The sequence below is a fragment of the Chiroxiphia lanceolata genome, chromosome 2, assembly GCF_009829145.1.
Source record: "Chiroxiphia lanceolata isolate bChiLan1 chromosome 2, bChiLan1.pri, whole genome shotgun sequence".
Lineage (NCBI taxonomy): Eukaryota > Metazoa > Chordata > Aves > Passeriformes > Pipridae > Chiroxiphia > Chiroxiphia lanceolata.
In genome coordinates this window covers 95022893-95050884 of record NC_045638.1, presented here as the reverse complement: position 1 = coordinate 95050884, position 27992 = coordinate 95022893, and the positions used below count along the sequence as shown (strand labels likewise).

General features: G+C 45.0%; 1 protein-coding gene across 1 annotated transcript in view; it reads right to left on the bottom strand.

The window, feature by feature from the left end:
- ARHGAP31 (Rho GTPase activating protein 31) overlaps positions 1–18675 on the bottom strand; it is a 60238-nt gene extending 41563 nt beyond the window's left edge. Inside the window, exon 1 of the mRNA XM_032679460.1 lies at positions 17778–18675. Within this exon, the coding sequence (XP_032535351.1) occupies positions 17778–17877 (100 nt within the window). The 5' untranslated portion in view covers positions 17878–18675. The remainder of the gene's footprint in view (positions 1–17777) is intronic.
- Positions 18676–27992: the final 9317 nt, after the last annotated feature.

Below are 27992 nucleotides of genomic sequence, written 5' to 3'. Positions count from 1 at the left end.
CAACTCTGCCTCTGGCCTATCTGAGCAGAGTAGGGAAGGGTCTGCAGGGAGACACATCAATAAAAATGCATGAAGTGCAGACACAGCCGTCAAGGTCTACAGACCAATGCCCTGGTCTCCTGGGCACAGATGGTCCCTTGTAAACTTAGAGACTGGTTTCACATGCAGCATTCAGGCCATCCTAGTTTCTAGGACAGCTCTGGGCAGAGACTGAAGTCAGTCATACTTGTATGAATCCTATACATAATGCCTGTCCCTTGATCTGAAATGCTGGGCATGATAGCAGATTCAGCTGCATAGCCTGGTACATAAACCCCTTGGTTTTGCAGTATGTAAGCAGATATTCGGGTGGATGATGTCTTGTTGGACTAGGGCTGTAAGGGGAGATGGCAAAGAGGCTGGGAGTCACAGTCAGGTGTACATAGGCAAGCTTAGAGAAACAAAGGAAAAGCAGCGAAAGATAATGATGTTCCCAGGGAATCCACATTTGAGTTTGGCTTGTCTGACCATGACCTGAGACTCCTTTATAAATTGCATCAGGAAGACAGCATTGGCCAAAAGAACACAACAGCTAATCATAAAATGTGAAGAATATCTATTATGCACTCAGCTAATGACATTTTAAAGCCTATAATTTTTTGCATCTGTAGTTTCCTGGCCTGTAGTACTTTTTCTCCTTTCCCTTGGAGCCAAGCTAGAGGCAGATTCAGATAAAAATCCTGCAGCTGAACACCCTGTAATTCAGGGAAATTGAACTCAGGCATATGTACTTCTTATTCAACCCTGATCAGAGCAGTCTGAGAGAAATCAGTGCAAAATGAACTGGGCTCCAGACAGGCACCTTCAACTCCCACTTTGGACAAGAGACAGCAGAGGCCAGTGCAAGAGCTCCAGAGTGTAATTCAAGTGGGCTTTTGAGATACACAAAACTCAAGTGCAAATCAAGTCAGCTTTGTAGGCCTGTAGACCTTCATAGACAACACAAGTAAGGTCTGTTTCTTCTGATTTCAGGTTTTGTTGGGGAAATTTCTTAACATCGATTTGGTAGCACTTGGGTAACCTCAGTCTTCTTTTACACAACTGCCTGAGCACTCCTCATTGGAATCTTTACAGAGGGTTTGAAAAAAAAAGCATTGGAAGAATATGAATTCAGGAAACAGGAATGTTATAACCTTGCTAACACAAAGGCAAAACCAATTGTGCACACACAAATTTAGAAGCAGCAACAGCAAAAAACTTTGAAGGAAAACAGCAGCGATTTTAATTATTGCCTTATATGAGTTCAGAATGTTGCAAAGTTAAACAAAGCAATTATAAGGCTAGGCATTTAAAAATACCTAATGTTTTACAGGCCACTTTGAGATGAATCAGGTATGCAAACATCTGGGGACTGCAAAATCTATCAGGAAACACAGACAGATGAGGTACATCGAGACAGGAAGGTTCAGGGCTGCCATTGGTGAGACAAGGAACAGCAGGAGATTCCCACACCTTCTTTTGGGTACGAAATGTTAGTTCTACATGGATGTGTACACTTAACAAAAAAAGGAAGAAAAAGAGAGAGCTAAAAAAGGTTTTTGCAAGCCTCATGCTGTTCTGTGTCTTTCTCACTTTGCTCTGATCTCTCTGTACGTGTCACTGGCTGGCAGGATGACTGCTTCCTGATTCATGATTTCATATTTAATTCTTTCTATATAAAAGAAATTTAAAGGAAATAATTACAAATAGTTTGGCCACACTGCATCAAGTCACTGGAAACTATTTCATTATCCCTGACATCTTCTCTTTTTTTCCTCCTTTTTTTTTTCCCCCTTCAAGGGAAAAGCTAAATGCTTTCCTAAACACTTTCCAGACTTGAGCTATTCACAGATTGCATGTGGAAGGCAAACACAGCCCAGGCCTGGAAGAAATACTCTCTCATACTGGTCACCCCAGTAGCTTGGGGCGTTGCAGGCAATGTCCTCAGTAGCATTTCCTTTCAGAGAGCTGTTGCTGCATAAAAATGCTTTGGGTGTAGCAATCCTGTGCTCATCCCACAGGCAGTTCATGAAAGAGACAACTGTTCCATGTTGGGAATTCAGAGAAACCTCTGGCCAGTAGTGGTTGCTGGAGGCACCCTGATTAAAGCCCCATTGTTTTGCCCACTCCAGCTAAACCACTCCCTGATGAAGCCCCTGTCTGTCCAGTGGTTTGGGAAGAAGCAAATAAGTAAATACAGTCGTTGCTGGGAATAACAAAGATTGGAGGAAGCAAGGAAAGAGGAAATAACAAAAGAAAAAATTCTTTAACGCATTACATTCCTTCAAAGGCATATGCCCAGGAGTTGTGTTTCTGAACTGTGTTTCTTTTGTCTTTCTTACTCCTGGATCTTGCTGTACTAAGGGCTTTGAGACACTAACAAACACATTGCAAACACAAGAAGGGGTGTTGCAGGAAAAGGGCGTTGAGATCATACTTAATCAAACTTCCTTACATTTTGATAGCTACAGTACTGCTATACAAGTCAATCATCTCTTTGCCTTTGCAGTTTTCTACAGCCAACACAGTGGAGCCACGCACTTCAGTTCATGACCATGATTTTAGTACATGGCTGATGTGTTTCAGAGGGAAAAAAGTGCCAGGCTAAGTTCATTCCCTTGCACAGGTCTATCTCAAAGGGGGATTAACTAAATGATCTAAAAGCAGGAACTTGCTGGAGGCTGTAAAATCACAGAAGTTTTGATTCATAACATAGGCTTCCAAAGCAAAAGAAGATGAGACACTACATCCTTCAGCAGGTGATGTGGCTGAGCATATTCTAACATAAATATTGAAAACTTAACCAAATGAGACAAAGCTGCTCTTGCTCACATCCATAGACTTTGGAACTGATCTGAGACTGAAGCTCATTATAACATCAGTTAGGCACCAAAAGGGGAATGAAAAAATGTAGTTAGGTTATGAAAAAATGCATTGCTCACAATGTAGTGACTCAATGGCCTCTCCATGCACTTCACAAAGCCAAGCTTGCTTCAAGGGCTGAAAGGAGTCAGAAAGTATTGTTTTACCTCTTGCCTTGTCTCAGTTTTAGGTAAGAATCTGGAAGAGGAGTTTTGGATAACAAGAGTTGTTGGCACTGTGAGCACGTTCCTTTACTCCTGCCTATCCTCCAGCTGACTGTACCCAGAAAAGTATCTCTTCATCTGCTCTACCCCTACTACTAAAGCTGCCAGGATTTTGAATTTTGTTCCCACTTACAGCCCTCTCTCTCCTACCATTCATTGGCAGTCTCTGTTTGTTCCAATACAGTGAGCTTTGCTCTCAGACTAGTTTTTCCAAGCTCCCCCTCTTCCATTTCAAGCATATTGGAATTTTCTTACATGCTTTTCTCCACTCCACCTTTGCCCCTATTCTCCATCCATTCCCTCCAGTGTCCTTTTCCTTTTCCATTTCTCTGACACACTTTTTCCCACCCAGCTGTTTCTTTGAATGCGTTATCATTAGCTTCTATCCATAAATTAAGGTTGGGCCTGGTCCCAAAACCACAATCAATTGGAGTTGCTGCTGGTGACTTGTAAGGGGCAGTCCTATCCACAAGCCAGTAATAAACCATGTCCCATGGCGTGCAAAGAGAAAGCTGTGTTATTGCATATGCTTCCTTCTAAATCAGAGACTATAAAATGAAGACTGCAGTCTTGCAGAAATTCTTTGTAGCACTTTTTTTTCTGCTTGGTTTCTTTTTTTTTTTTTTTTTTTTTTGCAAGATTAGCAGAACTAAGGACAGCATCCTGGCCAAATTTCTATTTAGGGTAATCTCTTCTGCTATTTCAGATACATGCTACATTGTTTTTTTCCATTTCCTAGCCCCAGAGGTTAGGTGGTAAATGGCTGTCGTGTTCTCTTAAAATCTAAAATGTCGCATATTGGGACAGAGGCTTTACCAGCTCAGAAGGAAGCACTAGCAACCTTCCACTCTGGGTAGTTAATGCCACTCTGGTGATACTCACACCTCCCTCTGAGGTTTGTGGTATGAGGCCTGCCTGAGACAGGCAAGCTGGGCAAGTACTATGCTTTTCTCCTCTCACTGGCATCCAGTGTGGCACTCCATAGCTGCAAGAGCCCACTTTTCAGTACTGAGTGATGAAAACATCTATGACTCTTCACATTTAATAATAATAATAAGCAACAATAGTACTGAGAACTTTGAACCGAAAAGAAGACAATACCAGTATCATTTAATCACTGAGGGGGGTAGGATGTGGAAAATAAAGGAGTGCCCTAAGGTCTCTCACTGAGTCAGGCAGTGTCAGCAGCAGAGCTTGCCATAGCCTGTGGCATGCCATCTATGTGACTCCTGCCACCTCCTTTATGCAATTCAAACTCCAATTTGAGAAACTTGGCCTTCATTTGTGTACAAGCACTGGAATCCAAAGAGAAAAGCAAAATGTGTGCTTTTAAGCTGCTTACATATCCATCAGGTCACCAACTTGTATGTGGGACACGGGAAGCCAAGTTGAGGGTGCAAAACCTCATTTCACACATGAACATCCCTGTTCCAGTACTGCCTCAGCACAGGGCGTGGAGAGGACAGCACTGCTCAGGGCACACGTGGAGCTCTTCCCAATATTTCAGACAACTGTGCTGCTGGTAGCTCGCAAAAGCACTCAGCCAAAACTGCTGACACGTGTCAAATTCCCCAGGCAGCATTACTGGCCTGGCCAAGTGAGCTCGAGGAGCCATCTGGCCAGGGACACGGAGCCCACGTGTCAGGGAGTGGCCTCTTGCTCCCCGGGCTGGGATAATTGGACATTGTTCAGACACTGAATCGCTGCTCTGTTGGGCTGCGGGCTTGTCTCGTAGGGACGAGCTAATTAACATGCAAACTGCCAGGGGAAGGAGAGGGTCAGAGATGGCCCTCACCCCTTCTTCTCTCCCATATAAACAGGAGGATTTGGTGCCACCATAACACCCCAAAGCAGAGAGGGGAGAATGGGTGGGGATGGGGAGGTGAAGGGAGAAGCCTCTTGAACGCATCCCATTCAAAGACAAATACAGGAACCCGCGTCAAACACGGGAGAGGATTTTCCTGCCACAATAGCCCACAAAGCTGCCCAGAGATCTCAGCAGCACACAGTGCCATGCTTACTGCCTTCTCTTCCTTGTCCCACATCAGCCAAGGTCCTGCTTTTCCCCACCACAGTCCAACCAAAGAGCTGAAAACACTGCAGAGACAGGACTGCATTGAATGTTCCAATCTCCACGCTGGCATCACCATGAGGTAAAGCAAGTAGCCTTACTGCTGTCAGCCTCTTTTCAAGGAGGCAGGAGTGGGGGAAAGGATAGAAACGAGGCACTTTACAAGATAAAATATCTTTCCTTGAGCACAAGACTGATGTCAAGTGCACCTGCACTATTTCTTAATCAAAACTATACAAAATCTTTTCATATCCTGCAAACATTTTCTGTCAAGAGGCAGGAATGGATTTTTCTGTTTTTTCTCATTCTCCTAAAGAAAACACGCATGTGTCTCTCCCCTTTTTCTACCAATGCTCAGTTAGATTGGCTTCGTAGGTATATAATGTTGGAAATAAAAGACTTGCTGTCACCCTTTGTCCACCTGTTAAATCCTGCCACCACCCTACAATGAGTTCAAATCTATAGTAAGATATGCATGAAAAAGCCTTGTAGGGAACCATTATTAGGGCAGGGATAAGCCTCCAAAGCACTTAGGATGCAGAGCCACAGTTCATGTCTGCCTTTAATGCCCAAGAGCTAACATCAATAATTTAATGAGTGCCTTACATCCTGAAATATTTCACAAACGGCAAAAACAAGACTCACTCCACCCAACTCTAGGCTGGGAGGTGGCAGCTGTTGAGCCAGGCAGAGCAATGCTACGTGACAGTTTAGGACACTGGATGAAAAAACAAATCCTAGCTCCAGCAGAAACTGCTTCTGTGAAGGAAAAGACAGAGCACAGCATGTACATGTATAAAAAAGCCCTATCCCCTAGGAAAAAAAAAAAGATAAGCCAGGGATTTTTTAAAAGCATTGAGGTCCTTGTTTTACCCTGTGCTCAAATGGCAACATTTCTCCAAATGATGCCAAAGCAGCAAGTTGACTGAATCGATACTACGCTTGCCATCTTCTGAATCACTCACTCCATTCCTGTAGCAGATTTTTTTTGGCCACTCCCATACAAGCACTAACCAGACATAAACCTGCTTAGGGTGTAATTGCTGCAAGTGTGGCTTAAAGCTGAACAGCAGCACACTTACTGAGCTGCCGTGCTGAGGAGCCTAAGTAGCATCCAGTTAATCTTCTCAAATCTCATTATTGCAGCAGAGTGACAGATGGGTATTTTAGCAGGCTAGAAATGAGGCCTAATTAGGACTCCTAGCCCTTCTTTGTATTTATCTCATCAGTTCTGCCCTGCCTCAAGCAGGTTTGTGAGCAGCGATGGCAGGCTGCCTCCATCACTGTGCTCTGTCTGCCACCCCGAGGACAGCAGGCACTGGGTTACCTGCACCCACCTGATCTAGGCTGCAGGAGTATCTCATTCCTCATCTAGCTTCTGGCAAGTCTGGAGGGTGAGCCCAAACTAAAGTTATTGGGATACAGAACTGAATTTCCTGACTCAGGCCCCATTTGTGGCTTTACACAGCAAACTTTGGGCAGCAGTATGTAACCCACTGTTGAGCCAGGAGGGAAGAATGATGGACTCAATGGATCAAAACCAGCTCTTCTCATTTCTCCTCCTAAGCCTGCCTTAGGCACAGACGCTTGATGTATTGACTTTGGCAACATGTGCATACTGCCATCCTGGCAGTAAAGTTATTGAAATGGAGGGGGACAGGAGGGGATAAAAAAAAATCTTCAACTAAATAGGGGGAACTGAAAACACTTGAGAGAAGGGAGAATCCTCCACAGTCCCACTGTAACCCTGAGCCATCGCCTCAGGCCTCCATGCTCTTTTTAGAGATTCCAGGACATTTGTTTTAACTTCTTTTTTTTCCCCCTGCATTCCTCCTTGTTGTAATTCTGGTTTCCAGTTGGGACTGGAATGAAGAGAACAGGATTATAGAAGGAAGTCTGTTGCTCTATTTTTCTGGCTTGATTAGAAGCAGAAGATGCAATAAATCTCACAAGAGAGTTTGTTCTCATTTAGCCTCTTGTGTATCTGAAACTACCTGACCAGGGCAAGGGTAAGGAAAATGCAGTACCAAGTAGAGCACACTGAGAAGATAAAAAGAGAAAGAGCAAAGTACTGAAGCTGTTTCCCTCTCTGATTTTGCACAAGGAAAGAAAACAATTCAGTCCCACCAACAGCTTATTTATTTCACACAAATTGCAGCACAGATGCAAGGGCTCCAGAAGGAGTCTTACCCTGCCTGATCACACCTCTGAACCTCCTGAAGTGTGACTGCCACCACTAGCAGTGGCACCATAATGAGAGATGAATAGAAAAACAAGCACTAGTTGCACATGGAGCAAAGGGTTTTCCACATGCTGGATGGCCCTGTTATGCTGCCAAGATTACTGTCTGCAATAGTACTGACAGTCACATTTGCTGCTGAGATGGGAAAATGCAGAATAACAATAGTATGAAAAATATCCCATCTTAAATATTCCCAACCAGATACACACACAGACACACACACACAGACACACACACACACACACACCCCCTTCTCTCCCAATGTTCTGTGTCTGCTAAATCAGCATTTTTCTATGAGCCAGTGACTGTAGATGGTGAGCTCAGGCACAGATCTAGCCTAGATTCTCAGCCCTGGATCCCACATGTAGAGAAAATTTATGAGCACGTTCAGCACCTTTCAGATAAAAAGGCAGTACCAATGCTGCTGTATTTAGTGAAAACCAGCAGTGGTATCCTTTAAATGAAGGTTGTACTGGAGAATCTGACCTGGTCTCCTGTCTAATGCTCTTTAGGAAATAAGTTAAACAACTTAGTTACATTAGGAACGTCTTCTGGCCATTTGAATGTTCCATCACTATTTTAGAGATGGAGGTATATCTCCGCTAACCATTTCCTCATGTGCCAGTATTTAATGACATTATAAAACCAAATACGTGTACGTTCCCAGATTGCAGAGAGCAAAGAGAGGACATGAGATTTAAAGAGACCTTTGCATTTGGGTTGGCATTTATTTTTTGTTCTTTCTTTAACTATTCTGTGCTTTATAGAACTAAACAAAGCCTCCTGTTCCAGATGATAAATCTTCACGCTGCTCCTGGCCCCAGAGAGCACAGGAGATAATAGCATTTCCAAAGGCATTTAGTTAGCTGAGCCTTGAGTGTAGAAGAGGGCAGTGAGAGGAGCTAGAGATAAATGGCTATGAAACCAACTCAGCTGCTCAGGGCATATTTCTAAGAGCAGCAGCCACAGCTGAGAATCCTGCAGAGTGATGCACGTTTCCCCTTCCCTTGCTCAATCCCTGTGCTGGAGAAGGGCGTGTAACACAGCCACCACAAAAGAAAGAAGCCTGGCCACAGTGTCCTGGTTCAGTGCACAGTGGCTTTTTGGGGAGGGAGAATGGAGTTGTTACAATCACCACTGGAGAAAAGTGTGCTGCTTCAAAGCATTATTTGTAGACTTTCTATTAAGCCAAGCTTTCAGAAGATGCAGCTTATCAATGCATTATATAAAGCATACATTAATTCATTTAAGCTGGCCCACAGCAAAACTGCAGAAATCATTAAAGAACAGGGGCTCTTTATGAAAAGACAATTCATTTCAAGCATTAACCAGGGCAGAAAGGATCCTTTACACTGTCCCAATTGCACATTAGTTATTGACTGAATTTTACAGCCTAAGCTGGGATAGCAAGGCAAATTTCTGATAAGTAACTGTATCAATTACTTAAGAACATCAGAAGAATTAGGAAGAGGGGAGTTGAGGGTGGAAGATCCTTCCCCTCTGCACCACTGAGCCCACACCTGGAGTCCTGTGTCCAGCTCTGGGCCTCATAGTACAAGGACTTACTGGAGCAAGCTCAGATGAGGGCTACAGAGATGACTAAGGGGCTGGAGCATCTCTCATATGAGGAGAGGCTGGAATTGTTCAGCCTGGGTACAAGATGGATCAGGAAGGATCTGTCAATGTGAATGAATACCTGATGGGAGGGAATGAAGAAAAGGAAGCCAATCTCTTCCCAGTGGTGCCTACTGACAGTACAAAACACATGAATTAAGAACCATGAGACTCCATCTGAACACAATACTTTTTTACTGTGACAGTAATCACAGAGGTTGTGGAGTCTTCATCTGTGGAGATATTCAAAACGCAGCTGGACACAGTCCTGGTCAACTGGCTCAAGAGCAGAGGTTTTGGTGTACATAGACTCAAGAAGTCCCTGCTCACCTCAGTAGTCATGTGATTCTGTAACATTTTTTGCTGCTGTTAAGGTAACTCTTCCTACATGGACATTAACTAACCTAAGTCAAGGCAGCCACCCAGCCAACCCAACATGACTTGGAACTCGCTCTGTCACGCACATTATCAGCTGCTGACAGCAGAATGGAGGAAGGCTGGTTTGAGTCTAGGCCAGGATGCTGCTCCCAAATGAAAACACAGCAGCTGAGGTAGAGGAACTGAAAGCAAATGCAAAAAGCATGAGTTTTGTTCTACCCCTTTTGGTGCATTGTTAAAATCAAAAGGGCCTCCGCTGGGGTGAAAATGAGGAATCTAATCCAGCTGCAATATCATATTCGAGGCAGGAGGATGAAACAGAAGAGGACTGGGACTTTCCTGTCTTCTTATGTGCCAAAAGACTTGTAGTGCTAGGGACTGAACTTCTCGCCCTCACACACAAGGATAGCATTGGTCTGGTACTTGAGTGAGGGTGAACTTTAGTATTAGTGTCTTTAACTTCATTATATGCACAGGCCACAACATCTGACAATAAGCTACATTTTAAGCCCATGGTAAGTACTTTCGTATCTGCAATCACAGTGGTGCAGAAGATTAGACAGACTGATGTGGTTTCAGATAAATATAGAAAACAGAGGACTACATTATTGAATTACGTATGAAAGTTAATAATACAGTCAGCACGGTTGCACAACGTTATTTCATTTAACATTAAATTCAATTTATGTTACACTGTTCTCTGTCTGTGGCCATTGTAAACATGCTGCAGATTCTTTTTCTTTTTTTTTTTGTTGACAATGCAAAACACATTAACTGAAGTTATCAGCAGAGAAGCTGAAGGCTCTGGCATACGAACAAAAGACAGCTGGGGCTTGAGGCTCTGGGAATGTATGGAGAGCAGCCACTAGTAGGCACCTAGCAACACTGCTTGCCCTTAAAGCAACCAGCACTGCAGCCCTTTAGCAGCCTTTGCATTTTAATAAGGTATCTGCAGGTTTCCATGTCAAAGTTTTAAGTGTGTCTGGTGCCTTGGTGGTGGTTCAGGACTGGAGGCAAATGCTGGTAGCTCTCCATCCTTTAATCACTCTCCAGATGAGAGATCCAGTCCAAGCCATGATGTGGGCAGTCCATCTGCCAGCCGCCCCAACCCAGGCCCTTCAGAACAGGGCTGGGTACGCCATTACTGACAGGCTGTTTTCATTTCCCTCATTACCGTTAAAGGAGAAACACTGGAACATAAATTTTTGGCACAACCCTGACTGACAGCAAATGTTGCTGCTGTAGCACTGCGTCATATATGCAAAGCCCAAGTTACAGATGTGAGCTTTCGAGTATTTTTTTTTCGTGTCATGAGCGCTCCAAAACCAAAACTTTAGATCCAAGCACCCACGCCAATGGGGATCTCCCAGACCTTTTCATCACATCTAAATCAGCCTGTGTTGTACATCCACCCTGTGCAGTGCCAGCATTTCATCCACCTTTGAGAGCTGTGATACCACAAGCAGTGAAGTTTGGTTCACTCCTTGGTTTCCATGTTCAGATGAAATCAGCTGTTACCAACAAAGAGAAAACATTTGCTAAATCAAAATATATTTTCTAATCTCATATGTGCAGGCAAGACGTGTGATTCATGCTGTTCACAGGGGGTGGGGGAGAAGGCAGGATCAGAGTGGGGCTCAGTGCATGCAAACGACACGTCTGCCTCCTGTGGTTCTCAGTGAGGGAAACGTAAAGCAGGAGGCAACATGGAAGAGCTCTCTGCTAATCACACAGTGCTAGCAACGCAAAGTCAATACAGAACAAGGAGCTGAGCTCACAACATGAATGTTAAATGGCAGTAACACTGTGCTACAGAGACACAAAAAATCCAGCTCCCAGGAACCAGAAACAGATTGAGCAAGTAACAAAAACATCATCCAAAACAAGGAGGAACAGCAAAGCAACAGAGGCAAACAGATGGCTTCTGCTCCTGTTGTTCCCAGTGTCTTTTTGCTCTCACTTGTTGCCATAGAGGCTGGTATCTGAAACTCAAAACGTGACGTTCTGCTTGTGGGAGCGGGTAGAGAAAAAGCGAGATTTACATTATTAATAATTTCCCCCACACTGTCCATTTTGGCAGCAGAGTTTCTCCAGCATGTCTGCTGGACATGCCTTGGCAGTCTCTGAAAGAGCAAGGAGCTGTCTTCCCTCCAAGCCCAGCCCAGCTTATTCACTGCCAATACATGTACTCACCACATGTACTTACCTCTCAGTGCCCCTCTGCCACAGCTCTCCTATACTGTACAATAGTACAGTCCCACTTCTTTTGCCCCTAAACTTCAGAGCTGTCCCTTTTACTCCTACCACAAAGACGAGGGATGCATCCTTAAATATCCACACAGCCTGCATGACTATAGCCAGGAATAGACCCCACAGAGAGCAGGTCATGGGGCTTCTCAGCATATCAGCACTGTGAAAATGTAGAACAGACCACAGCAGCACAGCACACAATAAAAAAGGACTAATGCATTTCCAAGCCAGCCCAAGAGGCCATTCTTGTCCTGTTCTCATCCCAGCCCCTGCCACTTCCTTCCTTGAATGGAGACAAGTGTTTGCATAGCCACAGAGTAAGGTAGGTCAGGGAAGAGATCAAGGTTGAAAGTAATTTGGCTACAGAAAAAGGTTTCTTTTCAGCTTGATCAGTTTTTGAGACAGAAATCCCCAGTGCCACAGTTTCTAATTTTGAGAGCAGGATGAATGTAGCCCTTCATTCTTCTGCAGCAGATTAAATGAGCGTACGGCATTTTCATTTTTCCAAGGGGACTTTAAAAAAAAAAATACCCATCTTTTTCCTCCAGTTTGCCATTAATGGTCCTTCAGCAGTTTTCCCAGGCTTTTCTGCATGCATCACTAACCAAAAGCACCTATCCAAAAGTATGGGCATGCATTTACTTTGAAATATCACCACAAGAAAGGCAGCTTAAAAGAATGTACTAAGTAAATAGAAATGCACCTTTGTGTTGTACACACTTACTTGTGCTATGGACTTGCAAGCACCCTCCTGCTCGTATCTGCATGTTCTTATCCCACAAACACATGCAGCTGCACATGCAAGTGTGAGGAAGGAAAGCCACACGACCCAGAAAAGCTGCTTCACATCTGGGTAGCAGGTTTAATGATTGGCTCCAAAGGGACTCTGTTCTCAAAGCAAACTACTTTTTTCTTGAGTGACAGGTCTTTTCATCCATTCAAGTATGGACAAGGCAGCTTCTCTGTGCAATACAAAATGTCAAAACCAGGCAGAAGATAGTGTGCTTAAGGAGCTGCACCAACACAGCCAAAGAGTATCCAATACCATCTTTCCTTCGTACAAAGCGCATTATTGCTGAAATGATTGTTACAATTTTCCCTCGGAACTACCTGCCTATCCTACAGAAAAGTACCTGCTGCAGCTCTCAACAACATTTAAGATCCTACTTGTGGAGCCAGTGCTACCATGTTTCTGAGATCACTACCACTAAATCAAAACTTTCCTTATTCTTTGATTCAAATGCAGTTGTGACAAGGCAGAAGCAGTCATTGCACAGCATAGAAGAGTATCACATGGGCTAGACATATTGCTATCTCCTTTCCCATACTACAATCCAGGGAATTGCAAGGGTTTCCTCACACTTGCAGACAACAGCTCCCTTTCCCTCCCCAGCCTCAGGGACTGCTGCTGCCTGGCCTTGCTCTCTGCCATGGCAAGAAGGACCCTCAAGTGGGGAGCACAAGGGAGTTGGTAGCTTCAAAGCTTCTCAAATGAAGCGCCCCTTTTTCTAAAGCAAAAAAAAAACAAACAAAGGCAATAAGCAGCATTAGACAAAGGGCTAGAAAGTGCTTTGGGTGCTACAGGCTCAGGATGAGAGTCATTGAGGGAGCTGTGGGGAGTGTGGGAGGGGGTTGAGAGGAAAAGCTGAGCTCATTGCATCCCAACCAGACAACATCAGGCAGGAAACAGATGTGGAAGAAACCACAGAGGGGTACAGCAACAGCAGAACTAACTCTCCAGCAAACAGGGGAATCTCAGTCATATAGAGCTGATCTGCACCAATCTAAACAAGGCATCAAATCTGAGACTTTCTGCAGTCCTGGCAGCATCTGCTAGCACAGCATTGGGATACCACCATACTAAAAAATGAAGGAAACAATTTAGCCTTTTTCTACCTGGCTCTAAGCAAATGAAGCAAAAGTAGGTGCGGATTTGAAGAAGTTCCTATGAGAAAGACTGGATTATCTTTTACCAGCACAATCCAATTTTTGTAGATGCTGTGTATATTTCTATTCTAAAAAGGAAGTTGTACCTGCTTGTGTATCTGAAATTCCAATCTGAATGTCTGGGAATATTAAACTCCATTTTGACTTAGTCCCTCTCACTTTAACAGCTTTGACTCTTACAACAGCCTCCTCTTACAACACTTCTCTATATAACCAGAAGCAAGACTGCTCTCTGTGACTGTTTTCTTAAGCAGTTCAGACTGTCCTGCTCCAACTAAAGATGGTGCACAACTGTGTGTCTTGTCTTCTCTGCTAGCCCATCCATCACTAGAAAATTATACTGTTGTTATTACAGGAACTGAAGGTGTGACGTGCAGCTCCTATTGACTTCAGTAGAGGCACAATGCATTTTTCTCCTCTGGAAATCAAGCTGGTTATCAAGAGGCCAAAACATGATTCTAATGTTAATCCTTTGAGGCTTATATCTGTCAGCCCCATTGCACCTGTACAATTCAATAAAGTTTGACACAGGAAAATGTTTTAGAAGAGGGCATTAACTTCATCCTGCATTGGTGCCTATCCATGTCCAAAGCCTGGGTGTAGACACTGCTTTCTAGTGAAGCTGATATTCCAAAAAGTCACTTGACTTTGTGTGTGGATTCAGTGCTGACAGCAACACAAGAGGGACTATGTGAAATCAGACAACTTTTACTCATTGGTATTGCCAGCCATCATATCTTTATGTCCTATGTGAGTTTGGCCTCAAACACACTGCTATTCAAGTCATTGTTTGATAATTGTAGTGGGGAGGAAATAAAGTTGATTTTTCCCCAAGTTTCTAGCCCTCTTACCAGGAGAAAGATTTGAAAAAATAACTCAGATGCACACTGAAGTTTCAGAAAACAGAAAGCAGACAAAGAACCCAGCACTGATTTTTATTTAATGTCATAGGGTTTGTGGCCTTAGTCATGATTTCAAATGCTTGTGAGCACTGATAGCAGGCTGCCCCCACAAGGAGCATGACCAGTGTCTGCATAGAGACCGTCATCAGGAAAAGGCCAAGTAGGGTCAAATGCGGTAGTGACAGGAACTGGCTTGAAACACAGTAAATTTAACACATCTGAGATTCTAACCAGCCACCAGACAGCAACATCTGTCCATCACCACTGACCTGTGTCAGATCTGAAGAATCGCTTCTAACTAAAGGCTTTTTTATGTCTCCTGAGCTACCCCATGGTACGTGCTAAAGTCTTGCCATTTGGCTGCTTTTAAATACTTGTAGTTCTGCTGCAGCTTTTATTATATTATCATAAAGTTCTTTCTAATAGAGGCTTAGGTACATGTGTCTGGTAGAGGAGACAGCAGGATCTTCAGCCGTCTCTGAAGTGGACCATAGCAAGTTATTAAACAGTTAAATGAGAGGAGAGGAAATGCTGATACCTTAAGTAGAACATAATTCGCTCCACTGGAATTTGGCAACAACAAAGGGACTAAGGTCCTTGCAGAAAGCACAAGCTGCTCTTCAACAACCACAAGCATGTAGAGACTCAAGTTGTGCCTCTCCTGCACAAAGCAACACGCAAGTAGTGCAGCACCCCCTAACTGTAAAGGCCATGTGCTCATCCAGAGGGAAAAAAGTCAGACTGAATTGTCTATGCTAGCTTTGGCCATCCCCTATGCTCCCTTTGCCAGCACCAGCAAAGCAGGTCTGTGCATCCCTTTGCCTGTGCAGGACAAGTCACACAAAACAGCACTGCAGGATGCCGTAAAGCATACTCGAGCACCAAACCACAACTGACTCGTGTCCTGCCTGTCCTACAGCATCTTCTTTTCCAGTTAACCCTTCTGGGTGCATTTTAAAACCTGCTTTCAGAAAACTCCACAAAAAATGTTTTCTGGACAGCAGCCAAAGTGCCCTTCTGCTCCTCATCACTTCCAGATACCGTGAACAGTCTTATAACTTCATTGCTTCCCAGCAGGGAACAACTTGAGCCTGTATCCCACCAGTTAAACACATAGTACTAAGTAAAGCAGACAGAAAACTATTGCTTTATGTCTCTGCCAACGTCCCCTGTTTGCAGGAGCACTTACTTGTCACTGGAAATAATTCTTAGCAGGAAAATTCAGCTGTCCCCAAATCAACCATATCTCATACCCTAAATGCTCCTCTAATTTTGTATAGTTACAGGTTACATGTTTGTGATGTCCTTATGACATCTGAACCTTCATTTTTTCCCAAGACATCATTTTGGCATACTTGGTCACATTCCTATTGATCCTGAGAGCCCTACTAGCAACAAAATTAATATCTCTAATACTCTCATTTCTTCTCTCCCTGTCCTGATGAATAGTACCAGTCTAACTTACACCTTTCCCAGTAAACCGATAACAAGTGAGTCCTTCATTTCTGGATCCCACCACACTGGGCAATGGGATCTGCTATTTAACAAATTGCAGTACTGCATAAAGGGAAAGGAACTTCATATTCTCCCGCACTGCTCCTCAGCACAGAGACATAAGTAGGTTGGAACTGTGAACCATCCCACAAATGAGATTTGAGACAAAGTCCTTCTTTCTTGTGCTCAAAACAACTATTTAAAAAAAAACCTATGAGAGCCACTGAAATGCAAGAAGGGGGTAGAAACTTGGGAAACTAAGGAGTGGGAGGAGGAGTGAATCGTTGAGATCCCTCCTCCCCGGCAAACATAGATTTTGCTCTTCTAGCCTAATTTCTACTGCAGTAACTATGTTTCTCCCTTTAAAATTCCCCTTGCTGCTTCAAGTGAATATACTGCCTGTGCCTGCTTTCCCTGAGTTGTTTTCCAGTGGTCCTGTAAACAGCTGTGAATAGTTTCTCCACCACGGCAGTTCATGTTAGCAGTGGATGGAATTCACCTATCTGCACGTCACATTGGCAAAGGGACAGCAGTTCATTAGATGTGTTATTTTTTCCTATCTCAATTAAATAATCATTAGGGGCCATATAAGTTAGAAGATACAGTACCTGTTATGGACAATCCACAGTGAAATAGAATGACTGATTTTCCCCCATTTATAAGTAAATGCACAATATAACGGTTTATCTCACTGTTACATTTACTGCCCTTTTCACTGTGCAGTGGAAAGGACTACTGTTATGTAGTCCATCCCTCTGCCAATGTGGTTCCACACTGCACTTCATCAGCCATGTTCATCAGCAAATGAAAGACCTGATTGTACAGCCCTGCCTGTACAAAGCTGACATTCCCGATAGAAGTCTTTTTTTTTTTTTTTTGCTCAGAGTAACCTGACATTGGTAAAAGTTAATTAACTCAAACTGGAACATAATGCTAAACCTGGATCATAATGCTAATATCAGGGATGGTAACAGGCACGTATTTATTTTTTCCTCTTGCTGAACGGCAGGTCTTTCTGCCTTCCAGACTCACAACGGCTTCTCTCATCATCCAACCCACTTTAAAAATCGTTCTGCTCCTTCCCTCATCAACGACCAACCATTTCAAACTCAGGACCCTCTGATTTTATTGGAGTTACCTTTTGTCTGAGCTACTGTGTTCTTATCAGATACCTGGAGGCATTGAGGTCAGGAGGAGGAGGAAAGATAACAGGCAGGGTAGTGAACACGTTAGCTGAGCTGCCCCCTACACACACCCTACTCCACCCCATAGCCCAATCTCTGTCCTGTCTTCATCCAGCAGTGAAAGGACAACATGGGAACTCCCTACAATCCTACAAAATTCTAGTCTCATGGACTTCAGCAGGATTTTGAAGTCACGGAGGAGACAACACTAAGCACAGCTCAGATTCTCAAACCTGACTCTCTAAAAGCCTGCTACTCCTTTCCACAGCCAGGCAGATGGGAGAGGGCATCACAACATATGTCTGGCTGCCTCTGTACACACTTAGACAGCTCAAGAACCCTAGCCCAGTCCTTTCCCCACACACAGTGCTACTCATGCAAGGGTCATGCAGACGCGTCACCAAAGCAATCTTGCGATCATTCATTCATTGTGAGTAATGGGACAGTGACTCCACTTCCCAGAGATAAACCAGCTCCAGGTTGTCTAACCCTTAGCTTTGGGAAAGGTCTGGTTTGCAGTCCTACCAGTTAAAAAAGGGGGACATGCGCTCTGCTTCTCTGCAACCATAGTGAGAATAAAGAAGCATTTACCATCCTGCCCAGAGCTCTCGAGATACTCCGTCAGGTCACAGCCGAATGCGCTCGCAGCTCCCTTCCTCTTGAGTTTCTGTTTGGCTCCCTTGTTCTTCATGAGGTTAGTCCCAAAAGAGGTTCGCCTCCCCTCCTGCCTTGCCCCCCTCCCCCCAACCTCACGCTGAGTGACAAAAATCTTGCTCTTCTCCTCAGACCACCGCCCGTGTCCCGCTCCCGGGGAGCAACATCGGGGGTCCTGTACAGCGTCCAGCCAGAGAAGTAAACATTAATCCCCACCAGATGTTGGGCTGCTCCTGTGGCAGAGGAAGGTCAGGGTGAGAAGAGGCTCCACAGCCAGCAGCAGCAGCGATCATAGCCTGAGCCCGGAAGGGTTCTCATCAGAGGGAAGTGGGTGGTGGATGGGTGCCCGCATCAGAGCTGGCAAGTTGGGGGCAGGAGATGGAGGGGGGATGTCTTGCCCTCAGCGCAGTCCCGGGACCCTCCACGGCCACCTTCTGGGTTTCGTCAGTTGTGCTGTCGCCACTTCCAGCAGAAAGCGTCTCAGTCTGGTCGTCCTCCTCTTGGCTTTCAGAGGAGACTGGAAGTTCAAACCGACTAATGAAAAGGGACTGGGGAAGAGTCTGCACAAGGCTCCTCTTTGGCTCCCCCCCCTTCCCCTCCTCCTGCCTTTGGACAGTTAGAGGAATGAGAAACCAGCTTCCTGTCCTGACTCCCGCTCACTCTCTCTCTCCTTTCCCCCGTTTTACAAATCCTAGGATTATCCAGCTCAAAAAAATGCTGAAAGGAAGTTAGCTGAGGAGGGGGGCGGAGGACGATTTTTGGCAGTAAAATGTGTATGTGTGTGTGTGTGTGTGTGTGTGTGCGCGCGTGTGTGTGTGTGCGTGAGAGGCTGAGGGAAAGCAGGGAAAGGAGTTGGGGGACAGGGATGAGGATAGCAGGAGGAAGAGGGAAAATTCGTCCTGACAGTCGGCAGATAACGGACTGCCTGAGAGGAAATCACTGCGAGCCGGGACGCAGCCTGGGGAGCGGTCAGACGCTTCCTGCTCTACCAACGCTCAGCTCTGCAAAGGCCCGAGGAGGGTCCAGAGAGGAGGAAAGAGACCAGGAGCCTGTCCAGTAAATCTCTGCCTCTGTTCATCTTGTTCTTAGTCACAAGGCGGCTTCCTCCCCTCAAACACGACTCTGTGACTTCAGGATTTGCCTTCCCCTACAAAGGTGCAGGCTGGAGCTACTGAACTGCAAGAAGGGGGCAGAAAGATGGGAAACTAAGAAGAGAGGGGAGGAGAGAAACCTTGAGCTCCCTCCTCCCCGGCAAGCAGAAACAGATGCTGTCCGGGCATCTAAGTTCACATACTTTTGAGTCAGCTCCCAAAAAAGGCTCCCCTTCACCAACAAAGGGGTTTAGATAAGGAGCTGAAATGACTCAGTAGCAGCAAGGTCTGCCTTCAGGCCCTGAGTCTTGACCATGTCATCTCCCCCCTCTCCCTCATGAACCACTTTTCTAGTCCACTTTTCAGTACGTGCCTATCTCTGCTCATAAGAACAGTCACTTGCACTTACTCCACATTTTTAATCCTGGAAATTCAGACTTTTTTACAGGGCTGGGTATGCCCACCAGCACACCTAGAGAGACAAAACTCACTCTGCTAAGGCTTCACTGATCCCTCTTGCGCTGTGCCAAATGTAGTTGTGTGGGTCTGGGTGGAAAAATAAACAAACAAATGAAAAACAGGAAATTGCAGATTTTCACCAAAAATCAGACCAAAGACAAGGAGAATAATTTGGTTCGAAGGAGAGTAATTTGGTTGAAAACTCTCCAGGAACAGGGCAAAGGACTCCCTTAACCCACCTCCCTCCACAACCCTGGACTCTGCACCCTTGCACAGCAGACAAACTCCATCTCCTCCCATACACCTCTACAAACTCGCCACCGCACCCCTTTATTTTCAGAGTCATTTATCATAATTATCCCCACTTTATAGCTTGATGACTGAGAGGTTGAGGGGAAAATGGTTTGCAGAAGGTGTCGTAGAGATGTCTGGCCTGTCATCTCCCTGTCCTCTTCTTCTGCTCCCAGGCTAAGGAGGAAACTGAGCTCTCACCACCAGACCAGTGGTTGTTCTCAGGAATCCTTAGTTCTCATGAAACACTTAAAACTTCCTTGAATTTATTCTGGCATTCTCACAGCACCTTGATGTTGAGTCAGCGCACAGGATCCCTCCCTGTACCGGCGTGCTGCCAAAGCCATCGCGTGCCACAGCGCATCCTGCCTGTCTGCCAAGGGCAGACTTCAGACGGGTTGGACAGACAACAGGACGCTCAGACCTGGATGTCTTGCCAGGCCATCCTCTCACTGCCTGGGTGGCTGGCTGCCTTTTGTAAGAAGATAAAGCCCTCTCCTTGCCCCCTCATGGAGCAGGCATGTCCTCCTGCACATGCCAGCCCTCTCCCACATGGCTGAGTCCCAACACTGGACCAGCAGTGGGAAAAGAGGTTCACCACAGCAAAGAACCACACCATCTTCTTTGAAGTTCTGCAGACCCCTTCCTCCACAAACCAAACAGAATATTTAATCTCACTGTGCTGGTCTCCTCTGTTGGTCTACTTAAGGTGGAGGTCACATCACTAACAGGGTCTGTGTCCACAGCATTCACGTGGGCCTTCTGCCTGGTGATCCGCTGTACTACGCTCCTGTCCCACCTCCATTGCACTGCCTCATCCTAGATATGGTTTCTGCAGTCTTCCCTTGCAAGTTTATCCAAGTAGGATGTCTTCAATGAGGATGGCTCATTTAAAAACAAATAAATTCAATAAATAAAATTAACCCCTGCATGTATAGAGTTTCCTTACGTCATCAAGTGAGGGAGCTATGGCCTCAAGGGCAGCAGGGAGAATCCCATGCAGTATGGAACCTCTCCCCTCCCTTGCACAGCCCTGATCCAAAGCCCACAAGCCCAAAGCATGGGCACTCAGCAGCACTGCTGGGTCAGCCCATCACCCTCACCCCTTGGTATTTCTTACAGGCCAGTAGGCATTTTCAGCTGGAAGCACCATTTCTTGGAGTTGGCTCTGTGGCAGTTGCCTGCAGCCACCGAGGGACGTACCATCTTTGGAAGTCATGGTGGTGGGTCCCAGTGGTTGATGAACGCTGCAGAAATTGAGTGCTGCTGTCTGATTTTGATTATCTGGGGACTGTGCTGTGCTGCCCTGATCCCAGCCAGGACCCTGGACCATGACTATCCAGAGACAGCCTGTAGGATCCAGCAGCCACCATTGCCACCGGGTGCTGTAGTGGGGAAAGGAGAGAGACTACCACCCCTATGACAAGAAAAAGCAGTACTTGAAGCACAAGTAAAGAAGAGAAGTTAGAAAGAAAACAGGGAACATTCTTACTTTATTCACAAAGGCTCTTTCAGGCACTGTACATTTGCTTTCCCTGCTGCCTTGTGCTGATGTCCAGCTCCTCATTCCCTTGGAGGGAAGAGAGAAATGGAGAAAGGAAATGGCATGGCAAGCAAGGTGAAAGAGGCATGTGCTGCAGCAAGTGAAAGAAGATATGAGGAGCTCCAGGATAGCTCTTGCCAGGCAGGCTGGTCTACTGGGGTGGCTCTTCCCGTGCCAGGATGAGGTTCAGCAAGAGGGCAGAAGGGAGGTCACTGCAGGATTGTCTAGGGATCCCGTGGCCAGGAGAAGGAGGAGGAGGAGGAGGAGGAGGAGAAGGAGGAGGAGAAGGTCAGGCAAGGTAAGCGAGAACCAAACAAGGGAGGCTTTACAAACAAAGCACTTCATATCGGAGCCTGAAATCAGTGCTGAGCCAAGGGATTTTTCTGAGGGAAAGGGGCGATATTCTCCTTCAGAGAGGAAAAAATAAGAAGTCTGGATTTGTGCAACCCAGGTCTCTGCACTAGTCTGAGTGAGCAGGACTAAGGAATAAGCCAGTGTCCCTCCTGGAAAAGCTTTCACAGACAAGATCAGGCAAAGCTGGAGAGGAAAGGAGCTCAGGCAAGTACGGAAAGTCAAACAGAGTTCAAAGCTAAAACAGATGGAAAAGAAGGGGGAATTTCTCTCCCTCCTAAAAAAAAATTAGAAAAAGAAAAAAGTGAGTCTGCAGAATAAGAGCAACGCAAAGCCAAACCAGAACTCTCCTAACAGCCATCTCCCTGTAGAGGTTCCTTCCTTGTCCTTGCTGCTGTACACACAGTGTGATGGCCAGCTGCCCCATGGTACTACAGCCCAAATCTGGAAGGTATGGCCCACGACATTACTTTAATTCCTTCCCTTTGAAACTGTAAATATAGGTCAAGACTTTAAGTTAGTCACAAAGGCCTCCCTGTCAGCAAGGGCCACAGATTCACACAGGAACGTGGGGCACCTCCCCAGCCCGCTTCACTGCTGATCGGTGGTGCCTCACCCACCCTTCGGCTTGAGAACGGATGTGGTGAACCAGTGTTGTGTGTGAATGAACACAGTACAGATAACTAATGTACAGTTCTCTCTGTTCTCACAGACAAGGTATTGGTGACACCCAAAGCAATCAGAGAGCCTGGGGAACAGCTTTGGCCATTAGGTCTAAATATTTCTTCCCCTTCCAAGAGTTGGGGGCCATGGTGGAGGCATTGCACAGGCTATTTCTGGGCACCCATCTCTCCCCTCCCTGATGCATTTCCTTCACTGTGCTTGAGCTCTTTCCTATCTATGTCCTCTAAATCTCCATCTGCCAGGCGCCACTCAGCACAGAAGAGGGGGCGTGGAAGACGCAGGGAGGGGGAGATCTGAGCCCCTAAAAATAGCCCTGCCAAGTACGTCTGTTTTCCTGACACAGACAGTTCATTGTTAGACTCTGACACGGCAGTTCACCCTCCCTCCCCACCCCTCGACATACTCTCTTTCCTCTCCTGCCCCTCTCCGGCCCAGTTTCCTGTCTACTCCCATCTCTGTGGCCAAAGCCAGAGTGTATTGTAAATCCAAAGGCTGGCGTGAAGGCTTTTGTTTCTTTGAGTACATTTCAGACCACAGACTATGGGGTTGACCCTTGGCACAGGGCACCTACCACTCTTTGTTCCTGATTTCACCAATTCCCAGCCACACAAGCCCCATGTTCTCAGCTCTCACCTCCCTTTCTGCCTTTCAGAGGACCCTCTTGACCCACATCATGACACACCTTGCTCTGTGTGTCTGTCCGCCCTGTGCAACTGTTTTGTTAGCTACTGTGCAGATTCCAGCACTTCAGTTAAAAGTGAAGGAGGCACCTCACACATGCTACTGAGTCTCCTTGCTGCTGGCTGCCTGCCCATGACATGACAGTGTAACCAGGAGGCAAACAGTCCTTTGCTCAGAAGGTTCTAGTTATGAGCCTTCATGATGATGTGATATCAGTCCTGTCAAAGGCAACCAGAAAATAATTGGAACGCCCCTTGTACCAGGAAGGTACTTTTCTCCCTCTTTGCTAGTTAGGGCACAGGGCAAGGATTTTCACCCAAGGATCAGATTAGTCACTGACATATTGGGAGCAGACATACATTTACAGAATCACAGAATATTCTGTGTTGGATACCTCCTTGATTATTGTCCCAGGTGAAATGAAATCTGAGGTACATAAGATATGTAGATGTGGTACTTAAGGATATGGTTTAGTAGTGGACTTGGCAGTGCTTTGTTAATAATTGGACTCAATTATCTTAAAGACCTTTTCCAATCTGAATGATTTTGTGATTCTAAGTAGCTTAAAATAGCATGATGTTCAGTACTGACCATACACAGCACAACTACAAAATGTGCAAATATGTTTTTAGCCAGATTACCTTCTTTTACTGTTCACAGTCATTTCAGAGACGTCTTGCATACAGAAAACAAGATGAGGAACATATCACCATTCCCTTTCTCAGAGCACAAACTTGTCTGAACCATTTGCATTGACATTTGCCTAATCCTGTGTTTGTCCAGCATCTAACATGGAGGAACTCTAATTCTTGACTAGGATCTCCGATTGTTTGTTATTTAAACGACATAAAGACCATTACAGAAAGGGTTTATATCTCTGTGTAAAACTCTATTAATAGCTCAATAATATATATGATAGTGTTATGAAGCAAACTTTCAAAGAAAAAAAAAATCTATCAGACAGCTAGCAAAATATTCCTTCATCTCAGAGGCATGTTCTGAACCTTCTCCAAGGTTCAGGACCAATGAGATGACCCATTTGGTGAGGCACAAAGATCACAAACCTCACATGATGGAGCCATTTCAAAATCACAGAGGCCTTTTCAGGAGCATCCTGCCAGCAATTTTTAGGATAACATGGAAGAGGCAACTGGCAACTCTATGCTGAGTACAAGCAAAGTAGTGTTTCATAGAGAGATATGATTTCTTCAACACATTGTCTCAATGCAAATAACAAAAATAAGGATTCTCACGAAACCAGGAAATGTTTTTGCCTGTTTTTTCCCTCCTGACCAGCTAACCAAAGAGGACTACAGAAATTAAACAACTTGCTTAAAACTACATTGTGACTCTACAGCAAAGCAAAAAGCCAAATCAACAGCACCTGTGAACAAGGCAAATACCTTAACCATCAGTCCATTTCTTTTCTTGTCTTACTAGCCTGTGAACACAAGTGATAACCTGGATTCTCAAGCATAGATAGAATCTCTAGGATCTGAGAAAACTCAGCTCACTGAGGAAGAAAATCCTGAGGAGATCTATCTATCCCTTCAGACACCCTTCGCTTAGTCACTATATCCAGCAGCTTTACTACCACAGTCTAAAGGATGGCACAAGAGTTCCAAGTATCAATCTCTTCCTCCACACTTGCAACCCACTGGTTTTATTGCAGTTTCCCCTGCCCTTTAGCCTATAGACACTGTTCCAACAGTAACGAAAAATCTGGTGAGCCAGAGGCCTATATAGCAAAAAGAGAAACTATTTTGTCATTTGGTCTCTCCTGCTCTCAATTGTGCCAAACAACAGCATTAGTAGTATTCTGTAAAAGACCCCACATATATAATTTCTGATTAGCCCAGCTCACCACCACTCAGAAGACACTGACACCAGCACCCACTTCACTACCTGTATTTCTACTTTCACATGTATCGCTCTTATTATCTGTTCTGGTGATCATGTTGCCGTGGGAGAAGGAAGCTGCGGGTTAACCTGATTGCATAAAAACAGCAGTCCATTGCACTTGCATTATTTTAATGGTGATGCAAGGCTGAGAAATAATCTATATTATAAGAACTAAGCTGAAAGGGAGAAAAGAAATGAGTTTAGGGGTTCACTCAAGCAATCATCCATTTTGATCACTTTCTGCAGAAAATAAGGGCTGTTTCATAATAATCTTTTTTTTGTTGGAAAAAACCCCAACAAATAGCTCAGGGGATGCTCACTATTTTAGGGATAAAAGCTAGCCTGTTACGTGTTATTTTTAGAAGTCACTTAAAACTTGACTTCTTTTATTCTGAGGTCTTCTCTTGATCACTTGCAAGAATCATCTTTTCCATGAGAGAGCTACGTCTTGTTTTAGCACAAGCTTTCAACTAAGATTCCTTTTGTTACATCTGAACATCTACCACAAGGATGAGTTCATATGAAGAGTCACCAGCTGTGGTGGTGATCTTCAGCTAGGACAGTCTGCTACTTCACCCCTTCTCTCTGTCTCTAACAAGGCAAAGTATAATTTGGTTGCAGGAAGGGGGAAGAGAGGAAATATAAGTTTGCAAAAGCCACACGTCCCCTTTGCAAACACCTCTACAAGAGGGCTGTCAGCTGTGATGGGTGGAGTGCTCGCAGCTGTGTCAAGCATGGCCAGGTGTTCTTGCAAGTGGCAGGCTCAGGCACAGTTGTTGTTTCTTATTTCTACTCACTGAGCTAAGTCCCTGTAGGAAATGCATTGGTGGGTCTGCACAAATGATCTCCTATTGTCTTCTCTGCAAGGCTGATCATATCCCCTCTTCCTTCTAGGCTTTTTCTTCCTGCCTTGCATCACACCTCTCTTAATGGTCAGGCATGTGCCTAGGTTAAGTGGAAAAACAACTTGCCTTTCTACTGTGCTCTCTCAAATGCTGAAGATACCAAGCAAGGAAATCAGCTATGTGGGGAGATTCCTTCTGCCTGAGATTTAAGTGTCCCCTCTCTCAGGATGCATAATATTAAAGTTCCCCATATACTCCCTCAGGAAAAGCCACGTTTCTCCTTTAACATTTCCTTACCTGTGTCCTGGCTGTTCTAGCGGAATGTGTTTTCAGTGGGGATGTGCCAAGTTGTGGAGGATGTTTTTAAACTTCTTTGGCACACTTGCTTTCTCTTTTCCTCTGCTTTCAGAAATGTCACCAGCCCTGCAGTGCTGTCAGCAACATTATTTGATTTGAATCCTACTAAGTCTCAACACCTCCAGGCAAAGGTGGGACAAAGTTATCCTCTTTCCATCACGGGTCAAAAGGGCTTGGCTTGCCACCACTCTGACACCTCATTGTCTAAATCTGTAGTTCAGATTATTTCCTGATTCATGCTGAAGTTATACTGGGTGTGAATTATAGCAGAACGTACTCAGAAGACTTCAGGCTGGAACCAGTAACATTCTCTCTGTGCTTTGTGTTTACTTACACAGCTTAAAAGGCTACTTTCATGGCTAGTGTAGCATTCTTGTAGCTGGCCACTACAACTGGGACATCTAGAGCCCTCTTCTGTGTAACTGGGGTGCTTACAGTAGAACTGGTGTCTTTTCTGTAGACTAGCAAAGTGGTTTTGTCATCTTTAGAGTGAGCTTTTGCTAAGAAGCCTGGCTCCCTCAATGCTGCCCTGCTATATTTAGACCCTCTTCTGGTGTGCCCACCCAGTGCTGTTCCCCTTGTTTGTTTCCTACCAAACAATGAGACCTGAAAGAATTGCTTGGAAAGGAGCCAATGCTCTTGCAAACGAAACTGTCAGGCGGCCAAGCTTTGCAACAGCCCTTTGTAACATACTGTACTGGGAAATGGGGAGCAGTTGTGCCTCTGCTCCAATCTCCAGCGCGGGCTTTTTCCCCATGCTAAGACCTATGTGGTATGGCCTGGCCCCAGGAACTGTCTTTGAGGAGGTGTCAGAAGACATGGGGGAAATGCCAAGAGGCAACAAAATCAGGATGGCAAGGAGCATTGTAAGATCTGCTCTCTGTTCTCTCTCACCCCTAATCCTGTATTCCTGTCAGAATGTATTTCAGTGGCAGGTTGTTCCTGGAAAGCTTTTGCTATCTGCACTGATTGTAGTGGAAGCTGGTCATGTACATATAGGGTTACAGGTGTGGTCAGATGCCCTTCTCCCTCACCCCGTTTTTCTTTTCTGTGCTCTTGTGGTGTTTGGCCACTGTTCTCTGCAACATCAGCACTGTAAGGGAAGCGAAAAAGCAGCCGCAGCTCTACTGGTGTGCAGAGCAAGAACCACGTTAAGATTCCTTTTGCTTGTTTTAAACAAGCGGAGACAAAGTTAAAAACAAAGAAGGAGGGGGGAAAACAAAAACAAACAAAAAACCACACCAAACAGGCAGAGGAGAAAATGAACAGAAGTTTCTTTTAAGACAGAGGTGTCTGCCTGCTCCGCAGCAACCTAAATGATGAGAGCCTGCAAATCACAGATTTTCATCCAAAATGGATTTTGTTCCATTACCTTAGGTTCCAACTTTGTTGCTTCTTTTGGCCTTCTGAGCCAAAATTTCTCTAGCCAGAAAAGGACATGTATATCCCTGAGGGAGATTCCAGGAACATCCTTCAGTTGGATCTGGATTGGGTTTTCCTTTAGACCCATAAGCATTAGAGAGGTCAGAGCTTAAAAAAAAAAAAAAAAAAAAAAAAAAAGAAAAATCAGATACCAACATTTCCAGCTAGGAAAGAAAGGCGCCGAGCACCAGAATGATAGTTTAGGTAAAGAGACTGATAATGTCGAAAGGTATCTGCCTAAACCACACAGGCATCTGCTAGTCCTGCCTGAGAAAAAGGCTGTAAATCTCCTGTAAGGAGCAGAGAAGGAGTACATGTGACCCCAGTGCCAGTGTCATACTCTCACTCCACTGATCACCACATACACACTGTTCTCTGGCAAATTTAAGTGATGCTGGGACAAATCCAGTGGTTTCAGTTGTAGTTACATAGCATCTTTTTGTAACAATAACAAGTATTTGCAATTTGAAAACAGAACCAACTTTTAAGAACAGCTTAGGAGGACATGTGCTGGCAGGAAAAATGC